This window comes from Anabrus simplex, chromosome 5 (genome assembly GCF_040414725.1).
Source record: "Anabrus simplex isolate iqAnaSimp1 chromosome 5, ASM4041472v1, whole genome shotgun sequence".
NCBI classification, from domain to species: Eukaryota; Metazoa; Arthropoda; class Insecta; order Orthoptera; family Tettigoniidae; genus Anabrus; species Anabrus simplex.
The window spans coordinates 353,565,055-353,581,521 of NC_090269.1; the positions used below are offsets into that span (position 1 = coordinate 353,565,055).

Consider the following 16,467-nt stretch of genomic DNA (forward strand, 5'->3'; position numbering starts at 1 on the left):
GCTTAACTTCGGAGATCTCACGGGATCCGGTGTTTCAACACGCCTACGGCCGTTGGTTGACGGAGACTGAGAAGGACATAAAAGTACTGGAGCTGACACACAAAAGAGACAGGTAGGGGCGTGAATATTAGTTTGCATTAATGATAAGGGCGGGGAAAAAAGCGATTTTGAGATATCTACGAATCATTTATGATTCTCGTTAAGAAATTAGTGATTTTGTTTTCGTGAATTACAGCGGTCCGCCTCTGTGGCGTAGTGGTTAGTGTGATTAGCTGCCACCTCCGTAGGTCCGGGTTCGATTCCCGGCTCTGCCACGAAATTTGAAAAGTGGTACGAGGGCTGGAACGGGGTCCACTCAGCCTCGGGAGGTCAAATGAGTAGAGGTGGGTTCGATTCCCACCTCAGCCATCCTGGAAGTGGCTTTCCGTGGTTTTTCACTTCTCCTCCAGGCAAATGCCGGGATGGTACCTAACTTAATGCCACGGCCTCTTCCTTCCCTCTTCCTTGTCTATCCCTTCCAATCTTCCCATTCCCCACAAGGCCCCTGTTCAGCATAGCAGGTGAGGCCACCTGAGCGAGGTACTGGTCATTCTCCCCAGTTGTATCCCCGACCCAATGTCTCACGCTCCAGGACATTGCCCTTGTGGCGGTAGAGGTGGGATCCCTCGCTGAGTCCGAGGGAAAAACCAACCCTGGAGGGTAAACAGATTAAGAATGAAAGAAAGAATTACAGCGAATTAAAGCGACAAGTCCAGTTTATAGCAAAATTTACTTATTTTTTGCGATAAGTACGAAAATGCAGCGAAATTCATGGAAAATAACGATCTTGAAATTGTATTCCAATATCACGTGGGTGAACAGAAACAGAACACAGAATAAATATTTCTCATTTCAATAGAAGTACCTCTTCGTGTTAATACTCTTTAAAATCCCTTAATGTTATGGCCATATAGGGCGAAACCTACGGCCATGTAGAGCGAAAGAGCAATTTGTTATTAATCTTGATTAGGGCTATATTATAGTTCTAATCAAGATTGCATAAGGCATAATGAGTGATTATCAATATTGCTTCTCTTTATTTATCTGCCTTTCACGTACATAATTAAAAAATCTCACGAATTCAACTTTCTATGAATCATTTTAGGAAACAATGAAAGCGAAATTAAAGCGATGATGTCAGCCCTATTTCACGAAATAATGCGAAAATTGCATGCTTTTCGCGAAATAGAACATACTGTATATTAATGGTAAAAAATCATGCCTCTCGGCTATGAGACAAATTCTAAAGAAAGTATGTGGTTTTCAGAAAAATCCTCTGAAGAAGAAAGGGGTCTCTTGGTCACAGAACTACACTGCGTGAATATTAGGCAAAGATCAAAGTTCAATGGTTGAATGAGCGTGGTACCAAGTAGGCCCATTTCAAAGAAGAAGAAGAAGAATAATATAGCCCAGTTATTGTGTGAAGGCATTTGATTTGTCATAATTTAGACTTCCTTAGAGTAAATTTCAACGTTCCACTTTAAGACCGATTCACACATCTCCGATTGCCTCCGCGGCTCAGGCGGCAGCGCGCCGGCCTCTCACCGCTGAGTTCCGTGGTACAAATCCCGGTCACTCCATGTGAGATTTGGACTGAACAAAGCGGAGGCGGGACAGGTTTTTCTCCGGGTACTCCTGTTTTCCCTGTCATCTTTCATTAAAGTAACACTCTCCACGATCATTTCATTTCATCTGTCAGTCATTAATCATCGCCCCGGAGGAGTGCGACACGCTTCGGCAGCCGGCACAATTCCTATCCTCGCCGCTAGATGGGGATTCAATCATTCCATACCTGATCCGATCAAATGACTGGAAACAGACTGTGGATTTTTTTCCGCACACATCTCCAGGACGTGACGGTGCCATCCGTAACGTGACGGCATCTTCCGACAAAATAAAATATGGTCGCCTTGTAAACGAAGTGATGAGCTCCAACACTTCCGTTGACGGCATTCGCCGTGACGTTCAGTGCTTCTCCGTGATCCGTGCCGGCAAAACGTATTCGCTAGCCAACGATCTTATTTTGTTTTCACGGACGTGATTTCTCTCTTCCTGCTTCTCTCTTTTCTTCGAGTGCTGTGGGTATCTCTGTGTGTTTAGCAAACTTTGGGTAGAATTCAATTCAGCAACATAACTACTTCAGTATCCAAGCACAGTCATGATTTCAATATTGCATTTTTGCCCGTTGTTTCAAACACACATTTTTTTGCAATGTTTCTCATAAATTTAACGTTTGCGCTTTTTAAAAAATATTGGACATGTCTACATTCATGTTAATAAACACTTAGTGGTGGTGGTGATTATTGTTTTAAGACAAAATACAACTAGCCAACCAACTTCTATTAACACTAATCAGAGAAAAAATAGAAGGGATCCGACACTTCGAAAAATGAAGATAACGGCAAAAGGAAGACAAGGGCAACGTAGGGAGTGAAAGACTCCCTAGGTAGGATTCGCAACGTGATACCGTCAGGGTCGAAAAGAAGAAGAGTTGGCCAAGTGAGGTCGGATAGGATTGATGAAAGCGAGGAGTCTTGCACAAGTGGAAGCAATGCCAGGACTCGGCTAAGGGCTCCGTGGTCGCCAACCCACGGTCCAAAGTTCAGAGTCCCTGGGGCCCACTTTAGTCGCTTCTTACGACAGGCAGGGAATACCGTGGGTGTTATTCTACCGTCCCCATCCACATTAATAAACGCTTTTCATGAACATGCATGTTATTCATTTTAGTGACGTACCTAATATCATTTAAATAGACCTAGCATACCAAAGAGATACTGCCAGTCTTTCCTTCAGTACAATTGAAGTCTCCAGAAAGTGTCCTCCTTGGCAACTAAACGCTCAAATTTTCTTCAGCAGCACAATGAACGTATTTCTGCTCATTTCTTTTCGTCATCCAACAAGTCCTAAAAATTTTCCTTTTATCTTGTGCGTTTTCATATAGGTTGAACCCATTTTCCTTGTTTCTTCCTCCTCTTAATCCAATTTGTCATAAAACTCTTAACCACCGACTTGTCCGCACAGAACTGAAGTGTGAGAACAGACGTGAAAAATTCATGTCGGAAACGACGGATGCAGAAGAGGAAAGCACCATCACGTCCTGCAGATGTGTGAATCGACCTTTCTAGTGTTAATTAATGTTTCCGTTAAATACCGAATGTATCACCAGCGGTTCTGTTACATGCCAGAATCGTAAGACAAAGAGTGCCAAATGGACATCTTTCCGAATACCTCTGCCAGTTTGGAATCCACGATCTTAAATGTAACTTAAAAGCTCTTCAGTTTGTCGAACACACAGGTTAAATATAAATATTACCAGGTGTATGCATACGTTTTTCCGGAAAACACGTAATTTTCAAGGGAAATTCATTTATTTATTCAAAATATTGACCATCGGCTTCTACACACTTCGCCCATCTTTCAGATAAGTTATGAATACCATGTCAGAAAAAGAAATGCTTGTCTTTTGCGGCAAACCATTTGTCAAGCCATTTTCCAGCTTCATCGAAATTGCTGAAGTGCTGCTCTGCCAACGCGTGATCCATTGATGCGAAGAGGCGATAGTCAAATGGACCGAGCTCGATAGCTGCAGTCGCTTAAGTGAGGCCAGTATCCAGTATTCGGGGGATTGTGGGTTCGAACTCCACTGTCGGCAGCCCTTAAGATGATTTTCCGTGGTTTCCATTAATTCCCTTAATTAAGGCTACGGCCGCTTTCTTCCCACTCCTAACCCCTTCCTGCCCCATCAACACCTATCTGTGTCGGTGCGACGTAAAGCAAATACAAAAAGTCTAATGGCACCAGGTCGCGGCAGCATGGCGCGTGCGGAAGGATGTCCCATCCAAGCGATTTGAAGGTGTCTTTCACTGGTTTTGCTGTGTGAGACGGAGCATTGTCGTATAACAAAATCACTTTGCTATGTCTTCTGGCCCATTCTGGTCGTCTTTCGATCAATGCGCGATTTAAATTAATCATTTGTTGGCGATAGCGTTGTGCATTAACTGTTTCGCCGGACTTCAGTTCATAATAAACAATACCACTCTGGTGGTCTTCTTGCCGATGCGATTTGGCCTTGGTGTTGAAGGACCGGCTTCGCCAGGTGACAGCCACGATTTTCTCCGCTTCGGGTTTTCAATATAAGTCGATTTTTCGTCACCCGTCATAATTCGGTACAGAAATTATTTTCTTTCGTGGCGTTGAAGCAGCATTTCACAAGAGACTTTGCGATTTTCCATTTGCCGTTCATTCAGATCGTGTGGGACCCATTTATCGAGTTTATCGATCTTCCCCATTGCACGTAAACGTTTGCTGATTGTTTCTTGCGACACATTTAATGCTTGTACCAATTGCTGCTGAGTTTGAGTTGGATCATCATCCAGTCTTTCACACTGAAATCACCATGTTTAAATTGTCGAAACCATGTCTCACATGTTCTAACGATGGAGCGTGTTCATCATATGTTTCTACAAGCAAACGATGACTTTCTATAGTCTTTTCCTTTTTATTAAATAAGAAAAACAATTCCTGCCGCAAATGTTCTTTTTCAGGTACAAACGTCGACATGTTGGCTGAATGATACAACACAGACGCTAGTGTTTGGCGGACTCAACTTCTGTGCGTTGGTAGGCAAATTTCATACGAACAAACTGACGTATGCGTCAAATTCATGCGCTGTGTACTGTTCGCTGGCGCCATCTCTTAGTGAAACCGGACAAAGACTTATGCATACACCTGGCATACAAAAAAAGAAAAAAAGAATGGTGTGTATTTTTATCCCTTGTATAATGCTTTTACAGGTATGTTCTAGTACAATATTTATATTGAGCTTGTGTGTTTAACAAACTGAAGAGCTTTTAAGTTACATTTAATCGAGTCGACACTGGAGAGGATGGCTTCCTTCTTAACACAGACACAAAAATCCACGATCTTGGCACCAATAAGTTGACATTCTGCCTAAATTTAGGAATACAGCTTCAGTTAGCAACCAAGAAAGAGTGAAAAATTAACTGGAAACACATAAATCGTCCGCCTCTGTGGTGTAGTGGTTAGTGTGATTAGCTGCCACCCCCAGAGACCCGGGCTCGATTCCCGGCTCTGCCACGAAATTTGAAAAGTGGTACGAGGGCTGGAACGGGGTCCACTCAGCCTCGGGAGGTCAACTGAGTATAGGCGGGTTCGATTCCCACCCCAGGCATCCTGGAAGTGGTTTTCCGTGGTTTCCTTTCTCCTCCAGGCAAATGCCCGGATGGTACCTAATTCAAGGCCACGGCCACTTCCTTCCCTCTTCCTTGTCTATCCCTTCCAATCTTTCCATCCCTCGCAAGGCCCGTGTTCAGCATAGCAGGTGAGGCCGCCTGGGTGAGGTACTCGTCATCCTCCCCAGTTGTATCCCCCGACCTAATGTCTCACGCTCCAGGACGCTGCCCTTGAGGCGGTAGAGGTGGGATCCCTTGCCGAGTCCGAGGGAAAAGCCGGCCCTGGAGGACAATCAGATTAAGAAGAGGAAGCACATAAATCTGGGCAAAATTGCGGTATAAAAATACTAACTCAAAATAATCGAATACATTTACACACACCTCTCTTTATGAATTAAGGGAATATCCTAGAGCGAGTGGTTATAACAATCGTTCAATTCTATGAACATCTGAGACGATGATATAGTCTGATAAATACATTCACTGTTCTTATCAATCAGTAGAGACATGACTTTTTCACATTAACGATAAACGTGGCAAACATATTTTGAAGCGATTTTGAGATAATTTAGTAAATCTGGTTAAGGAAATTGTGATTTTACTTTTGCGAATTTAAAGTTAATTAAAGCGGTAAGACCCATTCTTAGCGAAATATACTTATTTTGTAGTAAGTGGGAAACCACATCGAAATTCGCAGAAAATAACCAGCTTCAAATTTTATTCAAAAATTACGTGTGTGAAGATAAACGGAACAGAGAACAAAGATTTCTCATCTATACAGAAATACCCGCTCGCTTTAATATTCTTGAAAATCTTTTGATGGTATGACCACAGAGGGTTAGTTATTATCAATATTTTTGCAAATTATACATCTTTCACAAAAATAATCCACATATTACACTAATGAAGCTTTTTATGAATAAGTTCTAAAAATTAAAAAAATGTTTTTCCTTCTTGCTAAATCGCACATAAATGAATGCAAAAATATAATGCCTCTATTAAACAGTAATGTAAGACAATGCATTATTAGAAAACTACAAAGCTTATAGTGTTAGAGATGCAATGTCTGGTATAATAAATCATTTCTTGATCCTTTTACTGTCTGTAAGTTATTGGTGACTTTTGCACATTTTGTTTCAGCCACAGTGGTTGCATTGTGCTGGTTGCTTGCAATTGGTGAACCATATGGTCTTCGCTTGCGTCATACTTTTATGGCTTTGTACCATCCAGATCGTGCCCGACAGAGAGCAATTTGGCTATACAATAATATAATTCGCTCACGTTACTCATTCCTGACATTTGCACGACGACAACTTCGCCGAAAATTCACCAAACGTGGTATTGACAAGGTTACTATTGTTGAACGTATCCGTGCCAGGTGAGTTCATAGTTACCTTATTTCCCTAATGTCTTGAAAGACGATTTTACACCTAACTCGCCTTCAGTATGATAGCGGGGTGATAGCTGGCAGTCTGTGCCTATTGTTACAGGAGCAAATCCAAGGATATATAGGTTAAAAAATGAGTTGAACTAGAATTATTATTTATTTATTTATTTATTTATTTATTTATTTATTTATTTATTTATTTATTTATTTATTTATTTATTTATTTATTTATTTATTTATTTATTCTTTTTTTGTATGACATGGAAATTATGAACACATAAAACGTGTACTGTATACAGAATACAAAAACTTGAGTACATTACTGGATATCAGAAGTTAGTGTGATATCACAGATGAATTTCTAGCTTCTCGGTCCAATGTAGGGCTTCTGCTGTTGGTAGCAGGAAGTTTTCTCGGCTACCTAGACAAGCTCGAAGCTGACACTTGCTCATAATATAGGGAATGGTTTGACTAGGGGTTCCACAAACATATTCTGGAAATGGCACGATATTTCATTTGTAGAGATAATCCCTTCCCCTTTCAAGACCTGTGACAGTTGGGATATCCTGGCAATTTGCTATCCAGTTAGGCTGAGATACTCTTACGAATAAAACAGCGTCTGTTTTATTGCTCTAATTTATTTCAGGATGGCCCAATAAATGCACACACACATATACACAAACGATTCTATTCAACCATGAACAGCCACACCTACTAATTGCTGTCTATTTGCAAGTTCGTCTTCTTTTTACACAGCAGGCGGTCCGGCCCATTGGTATTACTGGAGACGGTTATAATCCTATTCACCGCCTCGCTTTACTTTCACTTCTCCAAGTCCAGTCACCCCATACAGCAGCTGCGTGCAGATCCCTGGGTTTGAACACAGTACTACTGGCTATACAACACGCGATGACTGTTCCTTGGTTCGACTCTAGAGACAGTCCAGTAATTCATACAGTAAAACACAATGAACAAAAATAACAGCAACAGCTCGACAGTGTTTTTCTTTCTACTTGCTTTACGTTCGCACCGACACAGATAGGTCTTATGGCAACGATGGGATAGGGAAGGCCTAGGAGTGGAAAGGAAGCGGATGTGGCCTTAATTAAGGTACAGTCCCAGCATTTGTCTGGTGTGAAAATGGAAAACCATCTTCAACAGCGTTAAATAGCAGGACATTACTCCTCACAACAACTATTATTAACACAGTTCCAATTACACTCACGATAGCAGCTCTAATCACTGACTCACGACGACCCTCAGTCCACAGAAGTACACACACACTCTAAGGCAGTACACAGTCTTCTGTCCTGTACGCCGTCTTCAGTCCAGCTACTCACTCGAGACTGGCGTAACACCAACCACAACTCTTCGTTCACGCCTCGGTGGAACACCAACGATAGCCCACACCTCTGTCGCCCTCCACCCAGCTACCGAACCCCAACACAATGAGTCTCACACTGACTCCAACACTAAGCTCCACAGCGACCCCACCACGAAGTCCAACACTGACCAACTGTCCGCGTCTAGCCTCCCTTTTTATAGCTCGGGTGATGTGTACATGAATATTCGTGACGTGGCTAGAGACGGAACATTCTCGTTGCATATCCCAGAAACTCACAGGTAAGCCAGCCGACGAGAACAATACATGAAAAGGCCGACCCTGTTCTAGAGGCCTGCTAGGAGATCTCCGGTCATCTCACACACTAGCTCCTTATAGGAAGTACCTGGAAAAACTTAGGAAATGGTTCATAAGTTTTGCGGGAATGGAGAAGATAGCGGGTTATAAGGAACAGCAGTTACGAAATTTATTTGAATAATAATACGAATATAACAATAACTGTTCAGATTAAAGGAAGCAAAAACAACCAAATTTTACAGTTACTGTATAAAGTTAAGTACGTAACCTTGAGCGAGATAGCCACCGGTTGTACACGTGAAATTTTAAATACAAATAAGACTATCGTCTTATTAAAGCTAGAAAGTCCAGAAGAACTGAACGAAATAGGTACACTGTTTTGTAGGCTGACCAATGTCAAAACCAATAATTTAAGTTAAGGAAAAACATTGGCAAAAATGCTGAAGCTAATTGAAAGTTACAAGAAAAATGTTAAATTTAAGAAAGGAGAATTAAACGACGAAAATTTACAATATATGATTGACTAGATTAGAAGCTCTTGAAGAGATAAATGTTATAGTACTCCTCCAGGGAGAAGAAAGTTTAACAAAACTTTAATTAAGAATAGTATTAAAAGCCTTCCGCCTCAAATTCAAATGACTGGTAATACAATCACGGTGAACAGATTATCACCAACAAGCTGACGAACCAGTCGTTAAAAAAAAAAAAAAAACGTCCTTTCAAAGGAAGATCCATAAACACTTATTGTTGTCACTAGCATTATGTAGAGGAATAGAAAATTCTGGAGACTGCCCACGAAAAATAGCGCTGGAAAACTAACAATTAAATTACTAGAGAGAATAACAAAAGGATAATAAAAATACAAAGTAATCCGAAAAAAGGTCCTGAAGGAATAACAGTGATAACATCATATAAATAATTGAAGAAAGCTTAAATATTAAATCACAATGAATAGCCAATCAAAAGATAGAGAACAGCGGATACAGGATACCAATCGCTGATAACGTGAGGAGTCATGTCTAGGTGATAGTAGCCAATCAAAGATCCAGAATTAATAGCCACATGGTGAGCATACGCAGCGAGAAAAGAACGCAAATAGTTTTCATTAAGCCTGTGACATGAACGCACGCCATAAGGGAACTTTTACTGTATCGGTGGAAAGCTACCAAAAATAGAAAACATGTTTAAGGTAAGATTAACACCTATACATAATAATAATAATAATAATAATAATAATAATAATAATAATGATAATAATAATAATAATAATACTCGTATGGCCTCAGCTACCGTGTGCAGACATTTCAAGTTGACGCTATCTGGCTGTCTGCTCGTCAATTTCGACGTTCCATTTTACTCTAGGCCTACTAGATGGCAGACCGAGTAAACCGAAACTCTCTTGGGCGTCTGTGGTTGAGATTTAATGAATTTTGTCGGGTAAACATCAAATGTGTCACCAGAGATATTTTACATGCCGACATCGTACGACATGGAGTGTCGAATGGACTTTTTTCCGCCCTTCAAAAATCCGACTACCTCTGCCAGGTTTGAACCCGCTATCTTGGGATCCGGAGGCCGAGACTCTACCACTGATCCACAGAGGCACCTAACACCTATAAATAATGAATTTAATCAAAAGCGAGAGGTGCCGAGATTAATATAAATTTTTCAACAGACTGCACGTATGTTCATGTGAAGCATGAACTAGTACCGAAAAGGCTGGTACGTAACAATATTGCGCACATCACAGCAGCATCACGTTGGGGTAGTTGTCGTGACTGCAGTCTTTGGAGACTGAGAGCGTGTATGTCACCTAGGACAGGTAGCTGAGGATTACTACAGATCGTACTATAATCTCGAAGAAGAGCATTAGATCTTCGTAGATGAGGTGTCATGAATCAAGACAGCAATGAGAGCCAGTAGGTTGCAGTAGATCTGATGGTGCCAGTTATAAAATGCATGCTGATCAACATACTTCGTATATAGGCTGTTAAGCCATACTAGAGCGCACAGTAGGTCTACTTGACAGTAAAGAAAACCAGTGCTAAGGCTATGGAGCGAAGAATGCTTACAGCAGGAATCCAGGTAGTACCACACAACTTTAGAATGACACTGAACTTTAATGTCCATTACAACAGAAAATCTTCAACATAATTCCCTAGCCTCTTAGCCAGGAAGGTAATTCAGGTCAATATTGGGATCGTTCAAGAATTAGCAATGTTAGTCAGAAATAAGTAATTGCAATCATTAACTCCGGCATCTCACTTCATTATCTTTTTGTTTTGTCAACAGTCATTGGATCAATTCGAAGGATTTTTTTCATTTAGGAGTACTGATCGGGTTGGTGATTTTAACCTTCATTTGTTATTTCCTCTGGTTCGGGGACTGGTTGCTTTTGTCATCTTCAACATTAGGTAGGGTCCCTTGCTCACAGACACGCAATTCACCCTTGGGCTCCAACTCGGTAAACCTACACCGCGGCCTCTTCGGAGGCCACACGCCATTCTTCTTCTAGTGCCGTATCCGTCAACGGACGTTGGCGATCATTCTGGCTATCATAACTTTGTTGTTAGCTATACGGAATGGCGAGTGGTTGTTTGTCCGAACAACCGTCTCAGGTTCACCAGCCAAGACTTGCGGGGTCTCCCATGACATCTCTTTCCCTCAGTTTTTCCTTGCAGGTTCCCGGGTGCCTCGTGATATAACCAAAGTAGAAGAGCTTCTTGATCTTAACAGCCCTACACAGTTCTTTTCTTTGCACATTCTGCTCAATACCTCCTCGTTTCTTATTCTGTCTCCCTAGCTGATACGTAGCATGGACGATAGACCCACATTTCTAAAGCTTATGATGGTGGTTTTTGTCAGAGTTAGGACTTGACTTCGTACACCTTAATGGAGAATTCGTAGCACCGTGCTATTTCTACCCGAGATAGTTCTCTGCAGCAGAGCACTTGGCGGAGGTTTGTAACTGCTACCCTGGCCTTCTTAATGTTGCACTTTATTTCTTGGGAATGGTCTTAGCTCTCGTTGACGATCCTGTCATTATTATTAATATTATTAAACTCATATGGGGATTAAAAAATTGGACTGCCAATTTTAATTTCTACTCAGACAATAATATAAAATCTATGTACATGTTTCAATTGTACAATCCCGTACTTTTACATATCTTTACAAGTGAAAAACTAAAATCCTCAGCCTGTTTCCAGTCATTCGACTGGATCAGGAATGGAATGAACGAAGTCTCTATCTAGCGGCGAGGATAGGAATTGTGCCGGCTGCCGAAGCCTGTTGCACTCCCCTGGAGCAATGATTAATGACTGTCACATGAAATGAAATTATATTAGAGAGTGAAAGATGGAAAAAGGCTCTATCTTTACAAGTATATTACGATAATTACTATCCCATTTCCCGTCTGGTAGCCATGATCGTTAAGGCGTGAAGTCTATATGGTCTGACACCGAGGTTAGCCGATTCGAGTCCCGTTGGTCGAAAAAAAATCACTATCAGAATGTTGGCCGGCAGGGTAGGAAACGTGGTGGTATATATTTCTAATCACTAGATTGCGTGCCAGAAGGGTGGATTAAATTCCAAACCTACCCGCAGTGCCACTGCCTTTGTGATCTAGGCTACAGGCCGCACTGTAGCGAGCGAGGGAAAGCAATCATCTGATTGTTAGGGTAGAAGTTTAGCACGAGAGTTATAGCTCATTCCATGTTAAGAATACATTATTGCTCTTATGACAACAAGGTTGCCATATCGAACGGCTCTGCTCAACACCATCACGGAAAAAATGGTGGCAGATAAGTTTGTGAAATTCAGTGTTTAAGTGCAAGACAAAAAGCGGAAGAAACTAAGCTACAAATTATTTTTGTGAACTAAAGAGGACGGCGTTTACAGGGGCAAGTTTTGGTTTGTACAAAATCAGAGGTAAACTACGGCATATAAAAAACACAGCATAGAAGTGTAAGGCAAATTGGGGCAGAGAAAATAGATAAATAAATTTTAATGGGCTGGAGGGGTGACGGAGTCATTTAATTGCATTTAACACATTTATTCAGGCATTAAAGTTTAGAAAACTGTCGCAACAAATAAATACTATAGATGACTCTACAAAAGATCACAGTATTAATATTAAAAAAAGAAATCACACACGTAGGCTTATAGCATAACTTTCACTCAACACAAGACAATTGGACACTGATTTATAGCCTAAAGACACACACTCAATGAATAAATGCTGTAGATGACTACAGAAGTGTGCTAGCGGCGGTCCACAGAGCGAGGTACTACACGAGGCTTGTGCCAGAGCAACACAGAAGAAGGACAATGAAGGAAGGCAACGAAGCGATGGCTGTTCCCGCCATTGTGCTTCCTCCCTACAAATGTACCTATGAACAAGAAAATGTGTAGTTATTTTAATAACTCCCGGGCTAAAATGCCTCATCCTTCTTATCTATCTTTCATAATACATTACAAAGTGCAGTATAATATCCCTTCATCACGATGAATTCTGGATGTATCAGAGGGAGTGTGTTCACTCCTTGTAAGTCCATAAGAGTAATACCATTTTCTTAACGTGGAATGAGCTATAGTTGAGTTACTTGTGAATTCTTCGCTGTTTTATTAAAAATATAGTTTTATATATGAGATGAGTCGTCATAATTAGTGAAGAAAGCATAGTGTGAGCGTGAAAAGACGTTTCAAGATCGCGGTGGATGTGAATGTTATTGAAATGTATTAATTTAATTTAATATACAATACTTTGAAATCAGACAAGAGAATGAATAGAAACTGGTGTGATGAAATGCTTTCGTCCATTTATGTTATAAAGCTGACGTTGGATACCTTTAAAGAAGAGTTAACTAGACTGATGAGTACTACACAACCTAGTACGCAACAAGCTACTTATGCTAATGCTGTACAGTCTTAAAATGAAGTTACGTCACTAAGCATGTGGTTATTGTACTCCTAAAGTTGAATGTGAAGTTAAGGACTCTGAACAAACCTTTAGACTATTGCAAACCACAAAACAAATCAAATCACTGAAAGTTGGTGCTAACAAAATCAAAAGGATACGAAATAACGGTGTGGTTATTGAGCTAAGGAGTGAAAATGAGTGCAAAACTATGGTCCAAACATTTGAAGACAAATCCTCTAAACAAAAAGCCTTTATTCCACAAAAGAAGAGTCCCAGAATAATCATTCACGGAATTGAGGTTAATCTCCCCAAGAATGAAGTGGTTGAGTGCGTTATTGAAGAGAATCCAGCTGTAAAACAAATGTTATCCGAAGGCCAAGATGAAATACGACTACGCTTTATGAGAAAGTCGCGAGATGGCAGCACTCAATATCTGGTCATTGAAGTTAGTCCTGTCATTATAAAACATTTATGAGTTGTGACAAGCTTTATATGTTAATGAATATGCTCCAGTCATCCGTTGTTTCACGTCTCATGGTTTTGGACATTTCTCTACTGACCGCAAAAAGCAATAGACCAGTTCCCATTGCTCAGAAGCCCATAATATCGATAGTTGTCTCAAAACGAAGATTGAATGTGTAAATTTTAAATCTCAAAACCAGAAAATTTCTTCAAGAAATCAGCATGGCACACTTAACACCCAGCATCCTGCTACTTCTATAGACTGTCCAATCTATAAGAAAATATTAAATATCACTAAATCAAGAATCAATTATGGTTAATATATTAAATATATCAATAAAATTTACATAAATTATTTGTGCCTACGCAGGAGCTTCTCCTTAACATATAACGTGCTGAAGGAACAGCTTTATGCCTACAAGAACCCAATGAGAGCAAAGATAAAGTGACTGGATTTGGTCAAGAGTTCCAGATTCATGTACTCAGAAATAATACACGTGAAGAACGGATTCGTGCAGCTATTTTAACAAAAATCGAAAAGTGGTTTAATGTTATCACAATACTGCTCTGCTGACAGAGTTTTCATTTGCACTGAACTTTATATATGTAATGCCTATTTTGATTCCACATGGGATATCAACATCGATATAAATGCCCTTGAGCGGATGTATGATGATTTAAAAGGAAAACCAGTTCTTTTCACTGGAGACACAAACGCCAAATACGGATTATGGGGCAGGCATATCGAGGAAAACTCTTTTACGACTTTTGTAGCGCTAATAACCTAACTATTCTGAATAACGGCGACAAACCAACGTACTTCCGAAGTAATTCCCAGAGCTTTTTAGATGTAAGTGTGTGTAATTCTTCACTTTTTCCTTTTATTTTAGACTGGAAAGTAAGTGATATTCCAACACTTTCAGTCCATGCTCTACTCACTATGACTATACAATCTACGCCACGCAGGCCTACTATTAGTGCTTCGATTTATCTGACATGATTATATAGAACAAAAAATGCGAAATTGGACCACTTTCATTTGGCAGCCAGAAGAAATCTTGGGTAAATAGCAACCAAGATAGAGGCCTGCAAATTCGCGAACGCGTTGGATGAAATAGTGAACTGCTTAAATGAAACCATAATAAAGCTTTCAGAGGTTAACTTACCTAAGATCTCTCAAAAGCCATGTAAACAATTCTGGTGGAATGAAGAATATACTTCGAAAGCGAGTACTGGCTTGTCACAGACGATATAATAGAAGTCGATGCCCTCCTTTACGTCAGAGATGTGAAGAACTATACTTGAAAATTACGGAAGACTACTGAAAATTAATACTAAAACGGAAATCAGTATGTTGGAACGAAGTTTGCTCTGCTACAATGAAAAACAACCCTTGGGGGTATATTTATAAATTATCTTGGAAACCAGAACATTTAAATACCAACCTCACCTCGATCGAAACTGAACACGGCTACACAAAAAAATTATCTGATACCGCCAACGTTCTGATAAATACATTCTTCTAAGATGAAAACGATGACTCAGAACAACAAGCATCAATTAAAAATATTTCAGAAATTCCTCCTGATACTGAAGATGATGCACCATTTTCTCAACAGGAAGTTGAACGTATTATCCTTTTGTAGAATGACAAAAAATCTCCCGGCTGGGACGGATTGTCTGCTGATATAATCGAAAACATTAACTACTGTTTTCCTTCCTTATTTGTCATTCTGTTCAACAAATGTCTGGCTCTAAACCATTTCCCAACTTTTTGGAAATTGGCAATTGTTAAAATAATCCCGAAGGGAAGCTCTCTAGTTGATTTTACTCCCAAATCATTTAGACCAATTTGTCCTCTGCTTGTGCTTGGAAAGATCTTCGAGAAATTATTCACTGGTCGAGTTATGTATCACATGTATTTCTGTGGTTTTCTAAGTTGCAATCAGTATGGCTTTCTCCCTCAAAAATGAACCGAAGATGCTGTTTTTGACGTGGTAGAATGGATCCAAGGCATATTTTCAATGAAGAAAGTTGCTGTATTAATTTCTCTGGACATAAGTGGTGCTTTTGACAATGCTTGGTGTCCCAAAATTTTGTCCCAGTTAAAGGAGATACGATGCCCAAAAAATCACCAGAAAGTAAATCAGTCTTACTTTTGTAAACGAAGAGTGAAGCTTCAGATTCGAACAGCAATCCCCACAAAATATGTTTCCAAAGGCTGTCCGCAATGATCAACATGTAGCCCTGGTTTCTGGAATATCGTTCATGACGACCTCTTACAGTTAATTCTTCCAACGGGATGTCAAGACATTGCCTACGCCGATGATGCTCTTCTTGTAACTGAAGCTGAAAATGTGAGAGATCTCACTGTTCGAACAAATTCTGCCTTGTGTAGGCCTAGTGTTTTTAATTGGGGTGAAACTAAACAAACTGCAATTTAATGCAATGAAGACTAAAGCAATATTTCTAACGAGGAGAAGAAAACAGAAGAAACCAAGAATAATTATGAATGGACATCAGATAACATTCAAGGATCAATTATCATTTTGGGCATTACTCTGGACAAACAACTCGCATTCAGAACTCACTTCAACAACTTAAAAATTAAAGCCAGTAAATTTTTACAGGGACTAACTGTTGTGTGCAGACCGTCGTGGGGACTGAATACAGAAGTACTTAAAATAATTCATTATACGGCATTTGTGCCACTGATTCTATACTGTGTCTCTTCTTTCCGAAACATACTGGGAAAGAAATGGGCTGACACAAAATTATTGCGAATTCAAAAAGGCTTTGCGCTTCGGATCCCCCGAGCTTCTACCAA

The 16,467-nt window shown here is 40.2% G+C and overlaps 1 protein-coding gene across 1 annotated transcript in view; it reads left to right on the forward strand.

The window, feature by feature from the left end:
* Window positions 1-16,467, forward strand: part of LOC136874534 (DC-STAMP domain-containing protein 2-like) — a 168,678-nt gene that overhangs the window by 100,995 nt on the left and 51,216 nt on the right. The window contains exon 11 of the mRNA XM_068227832.1: window positions 6,372-6,609. Within this exon, the coding sequence (XP_068083933.1) occupies window positions 6,372-6,609 (238 nt within the window). The remainder of the gene's footprint in view (window positions 1-6,371; window positions 6,610-16,467) is intronic.